This window comes from Antechinus flavipes, chromosome 6 (genome assembly GCF_016432865.1).
Source record: "Antechinus flavipes isolate AdamAnt ecotype Samford, QLD, Australia chromosome 6, AdamAnt_v2, whole genome shotgun sequence".
Taxonomy (NCBI): Eukaryota; Metazoa; Chordata; class Mammalia; order Dasyuromorphia; family Dasyuridae; genus Antechinus; species Antechinus flavipes.
In genome coordinates this window covers 254,135,527-254,159,588 of record NC_067403.1, presented here as the reverse complement: position 1 = coordinate 254,159,588, position 24,062 = coordinate 254,135,527, and the positions used below count along the sequence as shown (strand labels likewise).

General features: G+C 57.7%; 1 protein-coding gene across 6 annotated transcripts; it reads left to right on the top strand.

The window, feature by feature from the left end:
- Positions 1–653: 653 nt before the first annotated feature.
- CHRM1 (cholinergic receptor muscarinic 1) lies at positions 654–23,584 on the top strand. 6 transcript variants are annotated; one of them, XM_051963831.1, is made up of 4 exons: positions 654–838; positions 10,871–10,986; positions 11,696–11,789; positions 21,942–23,584. In XM_051963831.1, the coding sequence occupies exon 4, from the start codon at positions 22,095–22,097 to the stop codon at positions 23,484–23,486; it is 1,392 nt and encodes a 463-aa protein (XP_051819791.1). In that variant the 5' UTR covers positions 654–838; positions 10,871–10,986; positions 11,696–11,789; positions 21,942–22,094; the 3' UTR covers positions 23,487–23,584. The 6 variants fall into 6 exon arrangements, with proteins under 6 accessions (XP_051819791.1, XP_051819790.1, XP_051819794.1 ...); XM_051963830.1 differs by having other exon boundaries at positions 10,866–10,986; XM_051963834.1 differs by lacking the exon at positions 654–838 and adding an exon at positions 9,789–9,804 and having other exon boundaries at positions 10,866–10,986.
- The last annotated feature ends 478 nt before the right edge of the window (positions 23,585–24,062 follow it).

Here is a 24,062-nt window from a genome sequence, read left to right as displayed (position 1 = left end):
GGGCGTGTCCGGTGCCACTGGCCAGGCCCAGCAGGCAGCCTCCCCTCCCCCCTGCCTCCTTCCTCCCAGCCCCAGCCACGGGGCCCTAACTCAATTGTGCCCCATTAATCTCCCCGCCGCCAGACTCGGCAGGAACAGTAAACAGGCGGCCTCCGAGGCCTCCAATCAGAAGAAATGACTAGCACAGCTGCACTCGGGTCAGCTCCAGGGTGCTGGAGGCAGCGCCCAGCCGCAAGGCCCGGGGTGGTCTCCTTGAGGGGGAAGGGACCAGACGGGGAGGGGGGCGGTAAGGGGCTCGGGCCTTCTCGCAGGGATCAGCCCTGGCCCCAGCCTCTACTCCAAGTGTCGCTGACCCGGGCAGGGGGACGCGGATGGGGAGGAAGGGGGGAGGTCGATTAATTGGACAAACCCCCCGGCAGGGCCCGGGCGGTCCGAGCTCCCCTCCCAGCGCCTTCCGAAGCTAGCACAGCCCCGGCTGCGCCGCGCTCCAGACTATTTCCCCCCACCCCCACCCCCCGCCCCGAGCCGGAGCCACCGAGGGGGTGGGTGACGATGGAAATAGCGAAGAGGGACCTCGGCCGCGCGGGGCACCCCACGCCCACTAGGGGGCGCGGCGGGAGGTGCCTCCGCTGCGCCTCGGCACAGCGCAGCTCGGCCCAAGCAGGCGGGCAGGAGCGGCCGGCAGCCCGGCGCTCCGGAGGCGGAGAGGAGGTGGAGGGAGCTGCTGGGGGCCCCGACGCCACCCAGGGCCCAGGGGCCAGAGCCCCGGCTCCGTCAGCCCCGAGCTGGGCCTGACGTTGGAACTGAGCCCGGGGCGCGGCGTGAGGGGCCACCCCAGGTAAGTGACTCCGGGGGTCTTTGCCCTGAGCCCCGCCCAGGGGTGGGCGCAGAAGAGGGGGCAGGGGTCCGGGGAGTGTCGCGTGCCGGACCGGGCTGGGCTAGAGGGGTGCGGCGGACAGAGCAGGGTCTGGGCAGGACAGGCTGGACCCCCGCCCCCGCCCCCTGCGCCCCGCTGCGTGAGCTCCTTTGGGGCTGGGGTCTGTGTCCCCCGGACTCCCGCGGCCCCAGCCCAGAGCCGCCCTCGAGATCTCGGCCGGGGCAGGGGCCGGAGGCGGCTGGAGGCTCGCGGGGGCGGGGGTGGGGAGAAGGCGGCCGAGCGGCCCCGGGCGCGCGCCACTCCCAGCCCCCGGGCTTCTGGTTTCTATCGGCTGTCTCATCTCTGGCGGCGTGACCCGAGGGCGCTAAATCTGCGGCTGCCAGGACCCAGGGAACCCGAGCCGGGTCCTCGCCACCGGGCGTCGGAGGCTTCGGGACAGGGCAGGGAGCCGAGACTTAAGGGAGCGGAGGGCGAGGACACACCTGCCCATCCCCTCCCGCCCCACCTCCAAACGGGGACAATGGCCAAACTGAGGCGGGGGAGGGGAGGGCGTGGGGGCGGGGAGCCCTAGCTTAGGCGTCAGGATCTCGGGGTGGTTAACCCTGTGTGACCTTAAACTAGTCCCTTTCCTTTTCGGGATTTCGGTTTCCCCAACTGTGAGATAAGGGTCTGCATGGAAGGGCCCCTCCAACCGTGACCGTCTGCGACTCGGGACAGAGCTCCCGGCTTGGAGCAGACCTTTTGTCCCAGGGCCCGCCCTACAGCCGTAGAAACGGTTCGGAGAAGGGTGCGGGGGAAGGTCGTGAGCGCGGCCGGGCCGGGGACCCAGCCCGCGGGAACGGGGGCCGGCCCCCCCTACTACTGTCCTGTCGCCTAGTCGGCGGCCGATGGGGAATCGAGGCGGATGGGGTCTGGAAGTGCAGAGGTCCGGACCCTGGGAACCACACGCACATGCACACGCACAGCCACCCACGCACACTCAGCCACACGCACACACTCAGCCACACGCGCACACACGGCCACACACGCACACACTCAGCCACACGCGCACACACAGCCACACACGCACTCACGCACACTCACGGCCACACGCGCACACACCCCTTTCCTCTCAGGTGCCATCCTCAGATCGGAACCCGCTTCTTGGGTCAGGCCCTGAGTGACCTCACGGGGGAATGGGCTCAGATTGCCTGGAATCCCCCCACCCCGGGGCCCGCATCCGGACCCCGCTCGAGGGGCCCCCAGAGCTGGGGAAATGGCCTTCGGAGGCCCAGCTCCCCGGGAGAATTCACGCCATTATCCGTAGACTCGTTGGCGCACCCTCTCCTCCGCCCCTCGGGAGGAAGAAAATCTCTCCACATTCAGGCTAAGGCCGTTCTTACGCCCCCTCCCCGCGCCCCGCCAAACCCACGCGTCTAACCCGGGATCTTGGACTGGAAAGACAAAAGGCCGCGCTCGGGCGGAGCGGCCCCGGGGACCGTGGCGGGGGGGGGGGGGGGAGGGGGAGCCGTCCGAGAGGCTGGAGACCGAATTCTGCCTCCCCCCGCAAAGGCAGGCCCGAGACCTCAGCCCCCCACCCCACCCCCCGCCCTCCCCATCTCGGAAATGTTAACCGCGGAGTCGGAGGGCTGGCCTGGAGGAATTAAGCGAGGTCTGGGGGCCCTAAGCGGCGAGGGCCGAGAGAACAGAGGCCTGAGGGAATCGGAGGCCGCTTGAGAAGGGGAGGGAGAAGCTGGAGCACGCATCCCGCCCCCGCCCCCGCCCGCTCCGGCTGCGCCCCCGGAACCGGAGGGGGCGAGGAGCTCGATGGGGGTAGGGAGAAGCGGGTTCGTCATGGCGGCCGGCTGGGGAGCAGAGGCGGGGACGCGAGGACGGGAGGAGAAGGAGGCCCGTGTGCAGGAGGGGACAGAAATGGGGGTGGGGACGGGAGCCACCTGTTGTAAAAAGCCCCTGCGGTGAGAGAGAGAGCGCTCGCACCAGGACCAGCCTCCTTCCCGTGGGATCCGAAGATCCGGAGCTGAAAAGGGCCTTTAGAAGTGTCAGGTGCAATGCCTCCTTTTGCGGAGCGGAAAGTACTTGCCCAAGATCTCACAGCAAAGAAGTGGCGGAGCTGGAACGGGTTTCAACTCCTTCCCGCGTGCTCTTCTCCAAGGGAAGAGGCTGGGGGTGGCGCGGGGCCCGGCTGCTCAGGTGAGGGGGTCTCTGGGAGCCGGGAGGTCGGGAGCCGACTCGCGAAACTTCTTTCCTGAGGATCCCTCCGGACTTCAGCCCCAGCTGGGCGCCCGGCACTCGTTTGAAAAAAGCAAACGACTTCAAAAGATCCGCTTCTTCCTCAGTAAGAGGAAGAATAGAACTAGATGACCTCGAACTCTCCCGAATCTACGATCCTGCCATCTTGTTTTGACGAATGGGGAAACTGAGGCCCAGAAACGGAAAGAAGCTTCCCATGGTTTCACAGGCCACAGAGCCAACAACACTAGGACTCTAAACTCTGCGCCCGGGCTCGGCCAATAATGGAAGAAGGAATCGGGACGGACAGATGGACGGAGGGACGGATGCGTGGATGGATGGATGGATGGAACCAGGTCCGCCAGACCACCGCCTCCTGTCTCTGGGTCCGAGAACAAGCCTTCCCCGCGAAGCTTCTTCCTCCTTCTCCCCCTCCTCCAGCCCCCCTGGATGGGAAATTAAGGAGAGACTAGGAAGCTTCGTTTCAGCCCCACTCGGGGAGTTTGTCTCGGGGGCACAGGCAGCCTTCGGGGTTCGGGTGACCCCGTGGGAGAGTCCTGGAGCTCGAGGGAAGAGTCAAGGACTGAGCTCCCTGTTCTGCTCCCGAAGCTGCGCCCTGGGCGAGGGAGCCGAAGGTTTGTGCAGACCGAGTGGAGGTCGGACTGCCCTGCTCTGGCTCGGAACTCGGCGGACCAGTGAGCACCTGTTCTGTGCCCACGGGGAACGGCAACTCCAGAGGGACTGGTCTGTCGCTCGATTTTCCAGAACCCATCCCCCACTTTTTTGTGCATATGAACCCTATGAGAGAGGCATGGAGAGCACTACCCCCCCATATGAGGAAACTGAGGCGAGAGGAAGCGAAGGGAAAGGGAACAAGAGTTTATTAAGTGCCTTCGGTGTTCCAAGCACTCTTACTTCCATTTTACAATAGATTAAGGGACTTGGCCAAGGTCACACGGCTAGTACTTGTCTGAAGCCACATTTAAATTCAGATGTTCCTGATAGCGTACCAAGTGGGTCCACTGCACCAGCTACCTAGACGGCCGCTTGAACGGGGGGCATTACAGCCCTTTCAGCACCCTGGGAATGGATAAAGAGAATACATTCCCTGAAATCCCAGGTCTTCTCTGGGAAAACCCATTTATTTCCCTGGAAATCTCTCTGCCTGGGTCGCAATCCCCCTCCCATCCTCACTTCCAGACCACTGCTCCCACAGATGACCCCCTTGTGATGCCTGTAAGGGAGTCTTCTTCCTGTCCCTGCCTCCAGAGTGTCCCCTCAGCCTCAGTCCTATAGTCAGGAGCTAGAAGGAGTTGAAGAGGGGAGAAGCAATGGAGGCAGGCGTAAGAAGGGGGAGGGAGGAGCTGGCATTCTCTCCCTCCCCTGGCAAGACCTTTCTTGGGTGGCCTCTCTCAGGCTCTGCCCTGGCCAGGGTATCATGGCTACCTCCAACAATAACAATCCCGGCCAGATCCCTGCCCTTGGAGCTCACTCTCCAACACCTTGACTTAGAGGAAGAGAGCAACCACTTATTGAGTGGCTACTGTATACTGGGCTAAGCCCTTTGCAAGCATGTGATAAAGAGGGATGGGGAAAGGGATGGGGCATCGCAGGGGTTTCTCCCCCCCCCCCCCCACATAGCTGGCATTTTCCTGCTTCCAAAAGTCCATTTTCACATCTCTGAGAGATGGAAATCAGCAGTGTCAATGCTATTACATTCTTTTTACAGAGAAGGAAACTGAGGCTTCTGAGGGGAAGTGATTTGTTCACAGCTAGTAATAGGACCCAGAACTCTTGAAGCCACTTCAAGGGTTCTTTCTGAGACACCATTTAAGCCCCCAGAAATCAGGATTCTGACTTCTGGAGCTCGAATGTCACTGCCCAGAGTCTTGTCACACCTTCCCCAGGTGGTCTGGCCAGACCATCCCAGTACCATACTGCACTATGGCGACTCCCCAGCTCAGGCCCCAGGCACACCTGTGCCACCTCCTGGCCGGCTCTTGGTTAAGAGACTGTCCGAGTGACCTGAACCCTGTGATGTCCCCACACTTACATTTCCCCCCGGAGCCCCAGATCTGGGATGAGCAGCTTACAATTCTCCAAACCCTGGCTCCGTGTTAGGGATGCTGAATTTTGCTTCCACCATGTCCTAGCTGTATGGCCTTTAGCAAGTCATCTAACCTCTCAGCCTCAGTTTCCTTACCTGTACAATGAAGGAAATGGCCCTTTTTGGCTCAAAATTTAGAACAACCCCGGGTGCTCACAATGGGCAAAATCTTCCGAGCTGGCTCCTTCGCTCCAGGAGAAGGAGGTCATCTGGACAGGAGCCCCCAGGTGCCAAAGGCGAATCGGAGACCACCCTCCCCGCCGCCCCGGGGGGGGGGGGGGCCAGGACGGCTTCCTCTCCGAAGGAGGAGGAGACAGACATCAGAGCACCCAAGCCTGCATTTCTATTTCAGTCCTTCGCCCGCCTCTGCCCAGGGGGTGGGGGTGGAGAAGAGCGAATCCCTTCGGAGGCGACCAAAAATAGCCATAGGAGGAGGTAATGAGCGAGCCTGGCCACTGCCCCTGGGCTGGGCCTGCCCCCGGGCGGCACAGCTCCATGGGCTGCACGCAGACTGCCCGAGGCTTCCAGCACTCAAAAGGTCGGCCCCTTCCCCCAGCAGGCCCCTCGGCTGCCGCTCTAACTGAACATCCCTAAGTACTTAGAGTCCCTGCTTCCGGCCCCGGGGGGAGTTAGAGCAGATGGCAAGCTCCCTGGGACTAAGGTCAAGAAACCTGGATTCAAATCCGGCTTCTGACACTGGGGAACAAGTCATCAGCCACACTTTCCCACACCTGAAGCCCTGAAGATGGTCTCTGAGTTCCCGACAAGCAACGCGCTCCCTAAGGGGCTTTCTGATTGTAAACGCTCTGATCCCCGAACTGGTGATTTATGTGAGGACGTGCAGGAGAGACTGATTGAGATCAATGGGTTTCTTCTCCAAGGCTCTGCTGGAGAGGGAGGCAGAGCTCTGAAATGAGCAAGATCTGGATCCTCTCCCCTGCAGGCTCTATGATTCCGTTAGAGTTCAGGAACCTCTTTGGGCCCCAGCTAGCGTCTGAGGCTGTGCTTTGCCAGCCGGTTGTTAATGGGCATCAGCGCCGGGTGTTTCCACGCAGTCTCTACTCTGATGATTGCGCAGGTCAGGACCTCTTGTGTGGACTGCCCCAGAAGCCCGCCTCCCCAGAAGGCACCCCTCCCCCACCTCCTCCCTGCAGACGCTCCTCCCCATGTTGGGGCAGGAGGGTGGAAGTGCTGCTTTCTTAGCATCCTTCAGAGTACAAAGAACCAGCGGACCTAAGCGTTCGGGGACCAGATGGCTCAATGAGCTGTGTGAGCGCAAGCCAGTCCCTTCCTTTCTCTGAGCCTCTGTTTCCCAATATGCCAAATGGGAATTTGGATCGGCTAGCCTGGCTCTCAGGAGGACAAATAAGGCTTTCTGAGGACCTTTGAAAGGTCCCATTCGAGGTGATGGGAGAAAGGGGAAGAGTGGGCCTGGAGAAGGCTCAAAGAGCTAGTGGCTAGTGTCACCCTCAGTCTAGTAGGATGTGGGGGCAGGGAGGGAGGAGACCGAACTAGCCACTCAAATCTTCCCCTCCCCCCCCATCTGCACCTGCGCAGCCTCTTCTAGGATCCTTTTGTGGCGCAGAAATGCGTTCGTGCTGCGCTCCAGGCTGCTTAAAATAAAAAAAATAAAAAAACTGTTCCCAGCTTCCCTCCCTCCCGGCTAAATCTGGCTCGGGTGCGGGGGAGGTTTGACTAGGGAGGGCGGCAGGACCAGTGCTTGAGCTAGGCAGTGAGGATGGGTCCTCTGAGCCACCCACCCTCCCGCTGACCATCCCTAGCCTTGATCGAGCTCTTGGCTCGGTGTCCAAGTCTTTAAAACAGAGAGTCGAGCTCTTGAGCCCGCTGCTGATAGTCCCATCATCCCACAGGCCTTCTCCCCCACCAAAAAAAAAAATCCTTAGGACGGGGACATTGGAAGAAAGTCCTGGAGACCAGCTAATCCAGCCCTTTGGATTGACAGGCTCCAGGGAGGTGAAAGGCAAACTCGTGCGAGATCACACTCCTGGGGACCCTTAAAGTCTGCGTCTCAGTCAGGGCCAATCGTAGATGAAAGAATCCCCAGTCTATTCCAAGAATCAGCTCCTAGGTTACCCGCCGTGGCAGGATTTGCCTGTTCCTGTTGGTTGGTAGTTCCCTCTTCCTCTCCTGAGCATCCTGGATTTCCTTCTCTTTTTTCCATGTTGCATCCCCTCCTCTAGAATGTAAACTCCTGGAAGACAAGGACCCTTTTCCCTTCTGTCTTTGCATCTCTAGCGCATGGCACAATGCCTGGCACACGGTGGGTGCTTGCTAAAAGCTCATCAGATCCGACTGTGCTGGCCTGGACAGGCTGGCCTAGGCCCCGGAGAAGCAGCAGAGAACAACAGCTCCAGCCCCTCAGGGGCCAGAGGACTCGGGTTCCAAGTCACTTATCAGCTTTGTTAAGCCAGACTCGAATGACAAGAAAATCTCCAAAGCTTTCTCCTCTCCCACCCCCCCCATCCTATGATCCCTGAATCTTCTACTGATCGGAGAGAAAAAGCCTTTGCTTGCATCCCCAAGGTAGGGCTTAGGGAGCAACATCTGTCATACTTGAGAGAATAAGAGGATAAAGGAAAAAAAGAAACAACCAGTTGTGGGAGTAGGTGGAGAAGTATTTTCAAGGAAGGCTGGCTCTGTCCCTCCCAGCTTCACTTACTGCCCACACCCAGAGGACCATCCTCAAGGACCCACAGCGGCCAATCTGATTCATGCATCCCGGCCTGTCGAATACACCAAGGAGCTCATTGTCAACTTTCCTGGAAAAAGGAGGGCAGTAGGTAGGGTGAGGCAGGAAGGTCACCGCCCTGTCAGTGGAGCAGGAGGCCTGGCAGATCTGAGTAATCCCTTCCCTCCCATTGAATGCAGGACCATATAATTCCACCTCCTGCACATTAGACTGCCCACTGACCCACAGGATCCTGGCTACAGCTGGCCCCGGGCACCTGGGAGCCACCCCAGGACAGTCCTAGTAGCAGCCAGGGGCAGAGCAATGCAGATCTATGGAATCCCACCTCCTGAACATCTGGAGGCAACCTTAGAATTCAAGCCCTACCCTCAGCGTCTCGGCAGCTGACCTCCCTGGAAAATGGGGAGCATGAGTTAGGGGCCACTCATGTCCTTCCCCATGGCCATTCGTCCCCGGATGAAAGGAGTGATCACATGATCTCTCAGACTCTTACATTCTGTTTTCTCAGCTCTGACATTCCATGTCTTGAGATCCCTCTGAGATCTGCTATTCCATGTTCAAGATCACCTCATCTCTGACATTTTATGATCTAAAGAACATTCTATCTTCTAAGATCCTTCTCAGTTTTGATATTCCATGTTCTAAGGTCCCTGATAGTTCTGGCATTTCCTATTCCAAGGACCCTTCCAGCTCTGATATTCCTTGTCCTGAGAGAGCTCTAACATCTCATATTCTAAGCTCCCTCCCAGCTCTGACATTCGTGTTTTGACATTCTATGTTCTAAGGACCCTTCTAGCTCTGACATTTTAAATACTGAGATCTCCAAGCTCTAATGTTTTATGTATTAAGGTCCCTGAGGTTCTATGTTCTAAAGGCCCTCCAGCTCTGACATTCCCTGTTCTAAGGCCCCTCCCACCATGTTCTAAGGCTGCAACCAGCTCTGATATTCCATGTTTCTTCCAGTTCTGTCTTTGAGGCCCCAGGTGAGTTCTCCCATTTTGTTCCCCAAATCAATCAATCAACAAGAAGTGAGCAGTGTGCCAATGCGGAATCCATGGATGCCCTCTGGGAGCTCACATTCTTATAGAGACAGTGACATAAGCAGGAGCTCCCACAGTTACATAGGGAAGACCAAAGGGCACGTTCCAAGGGGAAGGTCTCCCCTAAAAGCTGGCCTTGGAGCGGGGTCTAGGGGGAAGCCAAGATTCCAAGAGCCTGGAGGAGGAGGGGATCATCCCAGGCGAGGATTAGAAGGGAGTTGGGGAGGCACAGGGCGGCCACCGACACCTTGGGAAGAGAAATTGCTTTGCATGGCATTTTGGGGGTCCTCTGGGCCCTTGCCAGGAGGCCCCCTCCCCACCATCCACCCTCCTAAGTCACTTCCCTGGAACCCAGAGGGAGGTGGACAGGTCAGACAGGAACTGAGCTCTTGGGAAAGTGGATAGGAGCCACCGGGGCAGCCTTTGTTGCTCCGCTCTCCGGGAGGTCCAGAGGGCCTAAGGGCAGGGATAGGGCCCAGGTCTCTATAGCAAAGGGCTCCCGGGGAGGTTCTGTTTCTGGGGAAACTTTGAACACACAAACCCCCGGACTGGACGCGGGGAAGGGAGGAGTGCCCAGAGAGAGGACAAGAAGAGCCAGACTTCCCACCGCTTCCTTGGGGGCTGCCCGGGCACCTAGTCAGGGATCCCCACCCTCCGCGATACGCCTCCGGGCTCTGCCAAAGTACAAAGGAGCAGGACCGGGGAGGGGCGAGCGGACTCCAAAGGGAGCTGGGGAAATGGGAGGTCCCACAAGCCACAAGAAGGGGCAGAAAGAAAGGGGGGGAGGCTGAGCTCCAGTCGCAGCGAGGTCGGGAGGAGGGGAGAGGTTTACCGTCTCCAGGTATGTTGTGAACCTTGCGTAGGAGTGGGGGGAGACACAGTTTGACAGGCAGGGCGGAGAGCTGTCTGTCTGCCTGTCTGTCTGTCTCTCCGAGTGAAAGTTGGGGGCGGAGCGAGGAGGGGGGAAAGGGCCTGAATTAGCAAGCGCTTCATCCGCCCAGACTCTGGGAGGGAGCCAGGCCCCCAAACCAGGGGCGCGCGCGGCAGCTCCCCCGGCCACCCGGGAGCGCACGCGTCCCGCTGGCACCCCAGCCCTCGGGGCCGCTCCAGGCTGGAGATTCTCACGTGAGGACGAATGTGTCATTTGCAAACAGACGGGGAACCAAGAACAGAGAGCCCTGAAGTATGGCTGTGTGGGAGGGTGGCAGTGTGGGCGGGCAAGGGGGGAGGGGACGCGAGGGGGGATCTCGTGTACCTGCATGAGGCAGGGAAGGCAGATCCATGTGAAGCAGGCACATGGAGCCAGGCGCCGGGTACAGGGGGCATGCGTGCCCCTCAGTGCCCTGACCCGCGCGAACTGCCGTTGGGAGCCCGGGGGAGCTGGGGGGCGGGGACGGGGGGAGCTCTCACACACGCAGAGATTCAGAGTGAGCGGCTTTGCAGGACCCTCGTGGTGTGTTCGTGGGGCTGGGAGCCCACGGGGACGTTAGAAAGCGATCCTGCGCGCGGCTGTGGCCGCGTATATGTGGCGGAGCTGCCGGTGCCTTCGAGGCTGTGTGCAGTCTGTGGGTGTGGGTGTTTGTCTCTCTCCCGTATCCGCCTTCGCTCCCCTTCCCGTGCATCCTGGAGCCCTTTGCTTTTGCCTCCACGCTGCCCCCCCCCCAGCCCTGCCCCCTTCTGGTCCCAGACCCCTTGCCCAGGGTGGGGGGGGGTCCCGATTTGCCCTCCAGGGGCCCCCTCCAGCTCAGAGCGCGCTCTCCTCTCCCTCCAGCTCCACCCTCCCTCCCTCCCTCCCTCCGTTCCTCCCTCCCCTCCTTCCTTCCCTCTTTCCTCCCTCCCCAGGGGCTGTCGTGCCAGGGGGTGGGACATGCCAATCAACAACGGTTCTTCTCCTGCTGCCAGCACAGGACGAAGCTCCCCGGGGGAGCCAAGTGTCCCGGTCCCCCGAGAGGACGCTGTCCCCCTGGGGAGGGAGCGGGACTGGAGACCCCGGCGCGCCCACGCTCCCTCGCACACCCCCATGGTGAGTCGCTGTCTCAGTGGGACCGGGAGCGGAGAGGGAGAGGAGAGGGACGGGGGTGGGGGAGGTCTAGGGTGGGGGAAAGGACACCTGGACTCTAAGGGAGCCCGGGGCTCGGTCTGGGGGACCTCGGGATGTGACTGTTGGTAAATAGGGGGAGGGGTAAAGAATAGACTGATCTCCACTCCTAATCCTTCTCCCTTCTCCCCCCCCCCCTCCAAAGAGTATGAATCAGATGTTTTTAGGGAAGCTGGAGAGGCTGGGTTTGGGGATTGTGGAGGGGGAGGGGAGGGGCTGGGGGCTCGGGCCTCCGGTGGGTCGGAGGTCTCTAGAAAAGAGGCGGGAATCAAAGATTGGCTCCGGCGGGACCCTGGCGAACCCCTAACCCTTCCTGAGCCTCATTTCCCTCTGTGTATAAGAACGGAACAGGACGGCTCAATCCCCCCACACACCCCCACCCCCATCACCCCCGGCCCTATAGGATCCTATAAGGGGCGCCCAGGGCTGGGGCCGCTGCCCCAGAGGGCAGGGAAGCAGGGCAGGGAGGAGGGCAGGGCCGAGGTCTGTCGGGCCAGCTGACAGCTGTTACCTGGCAGCCGACCAGGTGAACTGGCCGGGAGGTGGCTCCTCGCCGGGGTGCTCAGCTGGTGCCGGTGGCTAGCGGGCCGAGGCTGGCTCCCCGGGCCCAGGAACCCACTCCTTTCGTCCCCAGGGTTCCCTGTGCCCGGCTAACCCCAGCTGCCTGCGGCCCCCGCCAGGATGGACTGACCTCAGCGGCCTGGCAGAAGGAGGAACCAGGCTTCAAGGTGGGTACGAGCCCTGGCCGGGCTCCGAGACCTGAACCCGGGACGGCACAGGACGGGTCGCCCAGAGGGGGAGAGACCGCAGCTGTGGCCCCCACCTGGCCCCTGCCACGGGGACTTACCTCTGGCAGGCCATTTCCTTCAAACGCCTCATTTTAGGGAAAGGCACTAGCCCAAGGTCACATGGCCTTCTGATGCCAAACCCTGGACTCTCAATTCCTTTCTGGGTCTGGGGTCCGTGACCTTGAGCGCCCCCCACCCTGCCGGCCTCACGTGGGTTCCGGACAAACCCAAGCACTGGTCGTGTTATTGAAAAGAGGTCCAAAGACGGCTAGTTATGTTCCTTGGGGGAAACATGCACACGCAACACTCATAAACATACATGCACACGCGCACTTACACGCTCACACACATGCACTTACACACTCACATGCACACACACTTACACACTCGCATGCGTACACTCGTACAGGCAAGCCCACCCTCACGCACACTCACAAATGCACACTCACACACACATTTGTGCACTGCACCCCAGTAGGAAGGAGCCCCCCCTTTTAACCTCTTCCTCTGAAACTTCAGGAAGCTCCCAGAGCAAGTTCGGGGCAGGCTTGTCCCCTGCAAGCCCCCCCCCCCCGCCCAGGGCCCACATGACATGGAGCCTTCTGCCTCTCTTAGGATTTAGTCGCTCGGCTGTCCCCAGGCCCTCGTCTTTGGGGGCCGCTTTCCCGGGACCAGCTCCTCTCCTTTAGGGTCTCCCCTTGCCACTTCCACCTGGACATCAGGTGGGTCCAGTTCCTGCTAATGCTCCCGAGAGCGGGCAGAGACATGGACCGGAGCCCCAGCCAGGTGACAGCGGGCCCGGGGGAGGAGCTGGCCCGGGGGGGGGGGTAGCCCGAATTGGGAAGGGGCAGGCCAGGCAGAAGGGCAAGATGGCCCTGTTCGGAGGGGGGACCTGTGGATCCAAAGCAATCTCGGGCGCAAGGAAAGGGGGGGCCAAGAACTAGAAGGCTGAATGTCTCCCATCTGGGTGGGGAGTGAGCGCTGCGCAAGGAACTTGGTAAAGCCAGCACAGCTTCTGTTCTGCAGTGGGTACCATGGTGATGGGCGCCACAGAAATGCGGGGGGCGGAGGGGGTGAAGGGAGGGAGAGAGAAAGAAAGGAGAGGGCGGGAGAGATCGGAGAGAAAGAGAAACGGAGAGACAGAGGCAGGGATGAGAGAGACACAGAGAGAGAAATGAGAGGGACAGAGACAAGAGAGACAGACAAACAGAGAAAGGAGAGGGAGGGATGGAGGGGAGGAGGAGGAATAGAGAAGGAGAGGAAAAAAGGAGGGAGGGGAAGAGAAAGAGGGAGAGAGAGGAGAGCTAGAGAAAAAGAATGAGAAAAAGAAAAGAGAAAGGGAGAGAAAGAGAGGAAGAGGGGGAGGGATAGAGAAGAGAAAACGAAGGCGAGAGAGAAACAGGGAGAAAGGAAGAGAGAGAGGAAGAGGGGGAGGGATAAAGAATAGAGAAAATGGAGAGAGAGAGAGGAAGAGGGGGAGGGATAAAGAATAGAGAAAATGGAGAGAGAGAGAGAGAGAGACAGAGAGAGAGAGAGGACAGAGAGAGAGAGAGGACAGAGAGAGAGAGAGACAGAGAGAGAGAGAGGAGAGACAGAGAGAGAGAGAGGAGAGAGACAGAGAGAGAGAGAGAGAGAGAGAGAGACAGAGAGAGAGAGGAGAGGAGAGAGACAGAGAGAGACAGAGAGAGAGAGGAGAGAGACAGACAGAGAGAGAGAGAGAGAGAGGAGAGAGAGAGAGAGAGAGAGAGAGAGAGAGAGGATAGAGAGACAGAGAGAGAGAGAGGGAGAGACAGAGAGAGACAGAGACAGAGGAGAGAGACAGAGAGAGAGAGGGGCGGGGAGAGACAGAGAGAGACAGAGACAGAGGAGAGAGACAGAGAGAGAGGGGGGGGGGGGAGACAGAGAGAGAGAGAGAGAGGAAGAAAGGGAGGGTAAGGAGCAGAGGACATGACTAGGAAGTCTTGTGATTGCTATCGGCTAACTGGAAGATGTTCCCAGCATTACACACACACACCCCTCCCTTTCCACATCCAGTATCCTCTTGGATGCTCCAGACAGCTCTAAGGGAACAGTAGATCAGAGATTGTTATTCTATTTGGCAGATGAGGAGAACTGAAGCTTGGGAAGGCAAAAGGTCCCTCGTCAAATGTGATTCAAGCTAACAAACGTTTGTCAGCTGCTCAGTATGTACCAGGACCATTACCTGCCCTGAGGACGCAAAGGCCAAAAAAGCCCCAAACCATATCTCGCCCCCAGGAAGCTTGGGGTGGGGGCGCATGAGCCAGGCAATCCCAATTCAGGGGAGGGGAAAGAAAGGCAGGACATCTGGCAAATGCTCTGGGGAACCGGGTCGTTCTGGGAGCCTCTGGTGCCGGGCGCAGTGTCCGATGATGGCTTCCAAGCGCAGTATTGCTATGCGGACGTTTGTGGTGCTTTCTTACAATAACCCTGGTAGAACAAGGATCTTTGCCCCTGTTTGACAAATAGGGAAACTGAGGCTACTTGAGGGCATTTCTCTAGCTACCATTTCCCGGCGATTTCTGGAGGAATTTCTGAATGAACATTCCCTGCGAACGGTGAAAGAGACTTGGTGAGGGGGACTGACCTTGCCCGCCAGAGGTTTCTGGGCATTTTACAGGTTGGGAGAGACCCCCCCAGCTGCTGCCCGGCCTGGATTACTTTTTCTCCCTAAGCAGAAACTCTCCCCTTAGTTCCACACCCCTCTCCGAGCTCCCTTCAGAGACAGCCGGGTGGCTCAGTGGCTAGTTCTGGCTCCAGAGACTTACCAGCAAGCTTCTGAATCTTGCTGTCTACTTCAAGTGCAGAATGGGGGTGGTTCCAGCACCCCCTCCCAGCTTGCTGTGGGCACCGAATGAGCTCAGAGTAGTCAGACGGTTCCGGCTCATGGCAGGTGCTTGTTTCCTTTCCTTCCCATCCTGGTCCCTTGGAGTCCCATGATGGCCCAGTAAAACCCCTCTTAGGCTCTTCTGTATTCCAAGACTGCTCCTAGCTCTGGCATTCCTCAACATCCATTCGAACCCAAACGTGCTCACGGCTTGCGTTTCACGTCCCCTTCTAGCTCTCACACCCTGCGTTCTCCCCTTCTTCTAGCTCTGAAATTCAATGGTGTAAGGTCTCTCTCATCTCTGAGTCTATGTGCTGTCGGAGGTCCCTCTCACCTCAGACTTTCTCTAATGGGAGATCCTTTCTAGCTCTGACATTCTCTGTTCTGTGTTCCAAGCTCCCTTCTAGCTCTGACATTCTCTGTTCTGTGTTCCAAGCTCCCTTCCAGCTCTGATATTCGTTCTGTATTCCAAGCTCCCTTCTAGCTCTGACATTCTCTGTTCTGTGTTCCAAGTTCCCTTTCAGCTCTGATATTCGTTCTGTATTCCAAGCTCCCTTCTAGCTCTGACATTCTCTGTTCTGTGTTCCAAGCTCCCTTTCAGCTCTGATATTTGTTCTGTATTCCAAGCTCCCTTCTAGCTCTGACATTCTCTGTTCTGTGTTCCAAGCTCCCTTCTAGCTAGCTCTGACATTCTCTGTTCTGTGTTCCAAGCTCCCTTCTAGCTCTGACATTCTCTATTCTGTGTTCCAAGCTCCCTTCTAGCTCTGACATTCTCTGTTCCAAGCTCCCTTCCAGCTCTGATATTCGTTCTGTATTCCAAGCTCCCTTCCAGCTCTGACATTCTCTGTTCTGTGTTCCAAGCTCCCTTCTAGCTCTGACATTCTCTGTTCTGTGTTCCAAGCTCCCTTCTAGCTCTGACATTCTCTGTTCCAAGCTCCCTTCCAGCTCTGATATTCGTTCTGTATTCCAAGCTCCCTTCTAGCTCTGACATTCTCTGTTCTGTGTTCCAAGTTCCCTTCCAGTCTGATATTCTCTGTTCCATGATCTAAAGTCCCTTTTGGCTCCCACTTTTTATGTCCTAACTAAGGACCTTCCTATTCTAATGATCGAAGGGCTCAAACAGAACTATTCTGTCTCCTTATTTGTTGCTTTGCCTCCTCTGGGAGATGCTAGAGGTTCCAGCCTGGTATTCCTGGAAGCTTCTCTGGGATAGAACAATGTAGACCAGGACCCAAAATAGTGGGGGGGGGCCTGGGGAAAGGAGCACTTATTGGCATTAACTTCCCCAGGAGACCCTGCGCTTCCCTGGGGGGGGCTCTTCCACTGGAGAGGGCTGCATCTCTCCCCTGGGGTTTTTTCAGGCCCCTTGCAGACTGTCTCATGCCCAGGGCTCCCTATGCCACCTGTGGAGCCTGGGCAAGGCCCTTCCCTTTCTGGACTGCCAGTTGCCTCCATTCCCTGCTGCGGCAGAGTGGGCAGCTGGTCCTAGGTCAAGCCTCTCTCTCAGCCTTCAGTTCAGAAAGCTTCCTCCTCAAGAAGGATAGATTTGGAGTTGAGGGGGGGGGGGGGGACTGTAGAAATTATCGTTCCGACCCCCTCAGTGTAGAGCTGAGCAAACTGAGCCCCAGAACTTGCTTCAAATTAGTGTTAATTTAATTGTGACTTGCTTCAAATCATACAGTTCTAAGGAACAGAATCAGAATTTGAATCCACATTCTGATCCAAATCCAGCCCCGGCTTGTTTCGCCACCATTCTGCCCCTTCTTACTCCTTAGCTGCTCCATCAGGCTACGGGAGGCCAGGGTCTAGCCTGAACCCTCCGGAGAGGAGCAAGTAAAGGCACGGAAGTCATGACCCCTTAGGGGTTTGCCTTCATTTTCCAGGAGAAGGAGAAGAGCCACAAGGGAGATCCAGAGTGAACCCAGGAGACTCTAGAACCAGAGCCCTAGAACCCTGGGCCAGTGGAGATCTGAGCCAAGTAGGATGGCAGACCCCCTGGCGTGGGAAAGAGCCAAGTGGAAAGGGCGCAGGGAGGAGGCGATCCTCTTGGGTTCAGGCCCTCCGGTTTCTCCGTTCCTTTAACAAAGCTCCTACTGTGTGCCAGGTTTACATGAGACAGAGTCCACCCTACCATCATGGAGCTCATAAGCTCTGAAGCCAAAAGGTCTGGGTTCAAATTCTAGCTTTTCCACTTACTAGTGATCTTGGAGAAGTCCCAATCCCTGGGCCTCAGTTTCCTCATCTGGAAACTGGAGAGATGGCTTCTGAGGTCACTCACAGCTCTCCCTCTGTGAACCTGGAAGGAGATGAGAGCACAGATAACCTTCATGCACATTTTATACTACAAGCCAGGTACAAACCAAGTACTTGTGAGCGGGGAGGCAGGAAAACAGTCCTGGAGAAGGGGCTACTTGAGTTAGGCCCCACGGGCTGCCTGGGACTTCAAGAAAGCGTGGAGAGGGTGGCCAGAGGGCACTGCGGGCAGGAGGAATGGGCGACCAAAGACCGCTGGTGAAGGCGGCCTTCCCAATCTCCTGAAGCCACGCTGAGCGAGGATCCCTGAATTCAGAGTCGGCCGCTGTAACTCTCTCATTTGGCAGCGACCCCGGGTTTACGACCCACAGAGATCTTGGGTCACCCAAGTCCTTCTCTTTACGTCACAAGCAGAAAAGGACTTGGCCAAAGTCACCCATGCTGAATGCAGAGCTGACCCCTGGGCCGTAGGCCCTCCTGCTTAGAGGGGAAGGAAGGGTCAAGAGAACGAAGAAGCTACATGTCCCAATGGACAAAGGGAAAAAGGAAGCTTTCCTGTAAGTTAGAATGATGCTGACAGAGGAAGGCAGCCCCCAAACCAAGATCTGTAAAATAATACTCACCGTAGCACGTATATAGTAAAATGTCTTACATATGCGATCTTGCTGGGTCCTCTCAACGACCCTGGGAGGTAGATGCTATTATTCCCCCCATTTTACAGATCAGGAAACTGAGGCAAAGTGACAATGTCCGGGTCTGGACCAGACTGGGCCTCAGGTGTTCTACAGTGGATAAGGCTGCTTTATTCTTTGTCAAATACCGGAACTGAGGGGCAAGTCTCATGCCTAGCCTTAGATAGAGGTCTTCCTCCACCTCCGACAGCTCTCCCATGGCACCGGCTCCCCCCAGGAGAAGACTCCAAGTGTTCTTAGACTGACAAGAGTCAGTGGGCCATACTGGTGGCCTATCTTGGCCCAGTCTTGAGCATGACATGGATAGATTTATTTCCAAGATATAATTTCTCCTTTGGTAGACGGTCCCAGCCACCCTCTGAAGGCCTGGACAGAGCAAGGGAAAGGCCTAAAAGCTCCGTTCCAAAGGGTGAAGGAAAAGGGCAGGTGGGCTTCCGCTCCCACCAGCCGTGGCTGGCAGGTGGAAGGGCCCAGCCCTAGGCCCCCCTTGGCAACAGTCAGTTGGAAGTCAAGGTAACGGAACTGAAATTAAGGCCACGTTCACTGTAGACCTGGCTCTGTCAGGAGCCAGCTGCGTGTCTTTGGGTCCCTTCCCAGGACTTCCAGACTCCTTTGCTCAATCTCTCCTTCCCCCAAAAGCTCCCGGATACATCTCCAGGCATAATGAATTCCCGGGCCCTTTCGGATCTCAGCTATCGTCTGTAAGATTGGGGGGTGGGGTGGATCAAGTTAGTGGAAACTCCTTGTTCTAAGGCCTCCCGGTTGGTCCATCATACAGCCCCGTGGACTAAATGCCGGAACGGTTATTGCCCTCGCTTTACGAGGGGGTAAATAACTCACCCAGGATCACCTGACTAGAGTGGGAGAGGGGTAGGGTGTAACCAGCTGGCCACCCCAGGAGCCCCCTTTCTGATGATACTTGTGTCGTTCTCCACCTTTGCTCCCTGTGTCTCCAGGCTCCTTCCTCCATCTCTGCCCTCTTCCTTTCGGGTTTACACTCTTCACCGCCCAGCCCCAGCAGGCCTGAAGGACATAACAAACAGGCTTTACTAGGTGGTTGGTCTAAGGATACACAGCTCCTCACACTCCCCAAAATAGGGCCCCGGAGCTCAAAAAAGAAGGCATGAGATCTGGAGAGCCGGTGCTGCCCCACTTAACTTCCCTCCTTCTGTCGTGTTCCGCTCAAAATTTCTTTCTTCTGGCTCCTGACCCTCAGACCACAGCCCGCTCCCAGCTCTATCAGTGCCCTTTGTCTTCCTAAAGGTCCAGGGAGAACGGACCCTGAACCTGTCTCTGCAGGTGCCCAGCAAGTACCTTTCCCCCAGACTCTTCCTCTGCCTCTTGCGCTAAAGGGGGGACATCCCAGAGTTCAGAGAAGCAGGGGGCTGCAGAAGGATAACACGGGCCTGCCTCGGCGGCAGGTTTGTTCTGACCCCTGCTTGGCTGATGAAAGGGGAGGGGGACCCTAAGCAAAAGGAGCGTGTTGAGGGAGCCGAGATTAAGGCAGAATCAGGAAGGGGCCAACTTGAACCCAGATTGGACAAGAATCCACTCTCCACAATACCCCGCATGTGGCCCCTCAGGCTTGGCCTAAGGACCCCTATGAGCGTAGAAAATGGAATTGTCAGAGCAGGAAGCTAGAGCTGGAAGGGCCCCAGAATAGCCAAGCTGAAGTGACAGAGTCACAGGATGGTAGAAACTGGGATACTAGGCCAAAGGGCCTTCAAAAGTAAAAGTGACCCTAGAACACAGGCTGCCAGAACTTTCTCAGCAAAGAACTCAGAGAGCTAATCTAAGTCCCCTGTTTTCGAGAAGAAATTGAAAGATTGAGAAGGGAAAGGCTGAGAAGAAATGGAAAGGTTGAGAAAAAGGTTGAAAAGAGGAAATTGAAAGGTTGAGAAGAAATTGAAAGGCTGAGAAGGGAAAGGTTGAGAAGAAATGGAAAGGTTGAGAAAAGAGAGTTGAGAAGAGGAAATTGAAAGGTTAAGAGGAAATTGAAAGGCTGAGAAGGGAAAGGTTGAGAAGGGAAAGGTTGAGAAGAAATGGAAAGGCTGAGAAGGAAAATAGCTTGCCCTGGGCTACTTAGAAACTGGCTGGACTCCTTACTCCCAGGCTAGAAGGGCTTCCATGACTATATGCCATTGTGTTTTTCCCTGACAGGTCCCCATCAAACGTGCCTTCTGAGATGTTTTTCAGTCAGTTAATAAGGATATGTTAAGCCCCTACTGTGTGCTAATGGTTAGGAATACAAAGAAAGATCAAAAAACAAATCCCAGTGCCCCTTCTTAAGGACCTTCCCAACTAATGGGATGAGACACACACAAAGAGATCTCTACAGGATCAGTTAGATGAAGGAAGGATGGGAAAACTTCTCCCAGAAGGTGGGACTTTAGCTGAGACCTCAAGGAAGCCCGGAGGCCGGGATGAGGAGGTCTCTTTCTATTCCAGGAATAGAGGTGAACCACTGGAAACACTCAGAGTCAGGAGATAGTGTTGGGTGTGAAGAACAGGAAGGAGGCCAGTGTTCCTGGACTGCACATTATATGGAAGGGAGTAATGTGTGGGAAGGCTGGAAAAGTAGGAGGAGGCCAGGTTATAAAAAGTTTTAAAGGCCATAATGGATTTTATAGTTGACTTTAGGAGTTATAAGGAGTCCCTGGAGTTTACAGAGGAGAGGGAGGCGCCATGGTCAGATCGAAATGTTAGGACATCAGTCGGGCAGCCGAGGGATCATAAGGGAGAGAGACGTGTAATAGGCACAGAATTAGGATTCGGCTTGATTGATCATTAAGCATGTATCCAACGTGCTAAGTATCGGGGAGACAAAAAGAAGCAAAAGCCAGACCCTGCCCTCTGAGAGCTTCCAGTCTAATGGAGTGGATTGTTTGGAGATATGACCCCAGAGGTCCAGAGAGAGGTTAGGGCAGACCGAGTGACCTCAGAGTAACAGGCTTAGAAATGATCATTGACCCCGTGGGAGCCGAGGAGCTCACCAATAAGATGTATGGAAGGAAGAGTGAAAGACAGATGACCAAGGTGAAGAGCCCAGCCAAGGAGCAGAGTATTGTGGGAATCTAGAGCGAAGAGACTGGTGGGGAAAAGATGGCGATGGACCTTTCTAGGGCTACTGAGAACTTGATGAGAAGGGAGGTGGAGAAGAGCTCATCCATCGGGCAACTACTGTCTGGAACATCGGAGAGAGAAGTTTCTTTTGAATGTTAAGAGTCCAGGAGAGAGGAAATGGAGGCCTCCATCGGGGCAGACGCAGCCTTCTTGAGTGTGGTCTCAAAAGGGAGGAGAGATGTGGGATGGCAACTCACCGTGAGGACAGAGGGATCAAGAGCGGGGTTTTGTGCAGGATGTGGGAGAGAGATGGGCATGCTTGTAGGCGGGAGGGAATTAGCCAATGGACAGGGAGAATGGTAAGTAAGAGTGGGGATGACAGAGGGGGGAATCTACTGGAAGAGGGTAGGGGTCTGGTAAAGAGAAGGACCACGTCTTTGTGGGTGATGTTGGAAAAAGCGGCAGAAAATGTCCTGGTAATGCCTGTGGACAAGGAGAGAAGAGGGAGCTCTAGTTGCCAAGCATTCTCTTTTCTTTTTCTTTTCTTTTCCCTTCCTTCCTTCCTTCCTTCCTTCCTTCCTTCCTTCCTTCCTTCCTTCCTTCCTTCCTTCCTTCCTTCTTCCTTCCTTCCTTCCTTCCTTCCTTCCTTCCTTCCTTTCTTTCTTTCTTTCTTTCTTTTTTGCTGAGGCAATTGCCCAGGGTCACACAGCTAGGAAGTATTAAAGGTCACATTTGAACTCGGATCCCAACTTACTTCCCTCACTCCTCTGGGGATAAAAATTAACTCAGCTCCTTCCCAGGCTCAGACCCTGGAGTCCCTGCTTCCCCACAGCCTTGGAGGAAGGATCCAAGTGCTCACTTAGTGCCCCCAAGTCTCTCCTCAGCATCCCCCCCATACCTCAGGGGCCCCAGTGAGGGGAGGGGTCAGCATAGGCAGCTGAGTGTCCAGGCTACTGAGATGGGAAGCTCTCCCACACCCAGGCTGCCCCAGTACCACTCCTGACCACCCAAGTCTGTTAACTTTTCCTTGGTTGGTGCACCCCTTTCTCACATGAGTATACTGAGGCAGAAAGGGGATAAATAGTTCACCCAGAGTCATACAGTTACCAAGTGCCAGCTCACCTGCCTCGGGGACCATTATCTCACCCTCTGCCCCCAGGCTTACCTGGCGCCCGACCCACCACGAGACCCATCCGGTGCCACCCGGAGGCGCTTACGGCTCGGTTCTTCTCTTTCCAGGTGCTGGTCTTGGCCTGAGGGAGCCCAGGAGCGGTCTCCCTGCCCCGGGGAATTCCGAGCCCAGGGAAGGGGCCACCCCCTGAGCCAGGGGAGGAAGGCCCTCCGCGCCCCAGCCCGCTCAGCATCTCCCATGTGGCCCGGCAGGCTGCCGACATGAATGTGTCCGTGGCCCCCGCCGTGAGCCCCAACATCACTGTCCTGGAGCCGGTGAAGGGCCCGTGGCAGGTGGCCTTCATCATCCTCACCACGGGCCTGCTCTCGCTGGCCACCGTGACCGGCAACCTGCTGGTGCTGATCTCCTTCAAGGTCAACAGCGAGCTCAAGACGGTCAACAACTACTTCCTGCTCAGCCTGGCGTGCGCCGACCTCATCATCGGCGTGGTCTCCATGAACCTCTACACCACCTACCTGGTCATGGGGCACTGGGCCCTGGGCACGCTGGCCTGCGACCTCTGGCTGGCCCTGGACTACGTGGCCAGCAACGCCTCCGTCATGAACCTGCTGCTCATCAGCTTCGACCGCTACTTCTCCGTCACCAGGCCGCTCAGCTACCGAGCCAAGAGGACGCCCCGGCGCGCCGCGCTCATGATCGGCCTGGCCTGGCTGGTGTCCTTCGTGCTCTGGGCGCCGGCCATCCTTTTCTGGCAGTACCTGGTGGGCAAGCGGACCGTGAAGGCGGGCCAGTGCTACATCCAGTTCCTGTCGGAGCCCATCATCACCTTCGGCACGGCCATGGCCGCCTTCTACCTCCCCGTCACCGTCATGTGCGTGCTTTACTGGCGCATCTACCGTGAGACTGAGAACCGGGCCCGGGAGCTGGCGGCTCTGCAGGGCTCCGAGACGCCGGGCAAGGGGCTGGGCGGAGGCAGCAGCAGCAGCTCGGAGCGCTCCCAGCCCGGCCCCGAAGGCTCCCCCGACGTGCCCGCCCGGCGCTGCTGCTGCTGCTGGGGACCGCGGCTCCTCCCCTCCTACAGCTGGAAGGAAGAGGAGGAGGAGGAGGAGGACGAAGGCTACCTGGAGTCTCTGACGTCCTCCGAGGGCGAGGAGGCCGGCTTCGAGGTGGTCATCAAGATGCCCATGGTGGGCCCGGAAGCCCCGGCGCCGGCCAAGCCGCCCCCTCGCGCCTCCCCCCAGACGGTGAAGCGCCCCACCAAGAAGGCCCGCGAGCGGGCGGGCAAGGAGCCCAAGAAGAAGGGGAAGGAGCAGCTGAGCAAGCGCAAGACCTTCTCGCTGGTCAAGGAGAAGAAAGCGGCCAGGACCCTGAGCGCCATCCTGCTGGCCTTCATCCTCACCTGGACCCCGTACAACATCATGGTGCTGGTGTCTACCTTCTGCACTGACTGCGTGCCCGAGACCCTGTGGGAGCTGGGCTACTGGCTCTGCTACGTCAACAGCACCATCAACCCCATGTGCTACGCGCTCTGCAACAAGGCCTTCCGCGACACCTTCCGCCTGCTGCTGCTCTGCCGCTGGGACAAGAGGCGCTGGCGGAAGATCCCCAAGCGGCCCGGCTCCGTGCACCGGACGCCCTCCCGGCAGTGCTGACGGCCGCCCCACCCCCACAGAGCGCCCGGCTTCCCGGTGTGAGAGCTGCCCCTGCCCCGCCCGTCCCCCAGCTACTCCGCAGCTGCTTATGAAGCGCCTCCTGTGTACAGTACGCCTTGCGCGCGCCCGGGCTACAAAGACAAAAGGCGACCCGACGAGCCCCCGAGACCTGACCCCGGGCGGGGGATCCCGCGTGCCCTCGGCGGATCCCGATAGAGAGGGGGGAGGGGGAGGCCCGCAGGAAATGATTTCGGAGGATTTGAGAAGGGAGGATCCGGGGGCTTCGCGGCCCGGGCCCCAGAGAGGCGCGCCAGGCAGCTTCGGTCCTCTCCCAGGGAGACACCGGCCCCGCTCATTTCCCAAGCTCCCAAGCCGGAGAAGGAAGGAGGAGGAAACAGGTTTTTCTGCTTTCCACTTGGAAGGGACGGACCGCACCCGGAAGGAGCCGCGGGAGGAGGATCTGGGGTTCAGTCCTTGTTTGTTTTCTGTGGAGAAGGCCCGAGCAAACCGGCAGGATAGTGGGGGGGAATAATCGCGTTTAGGATCGGCCCTTCCCGGGAATGGCGCCCTGGCCGA

Coding starts and splice junctions, on each gene's coding strand:
- CHRM1 (XM_051963831.1), top strand. CDS start 22,095: ATGAATGTGTCCGTGGCCCCCGCCGTGAGCCCCAACATCACTGTCCTG.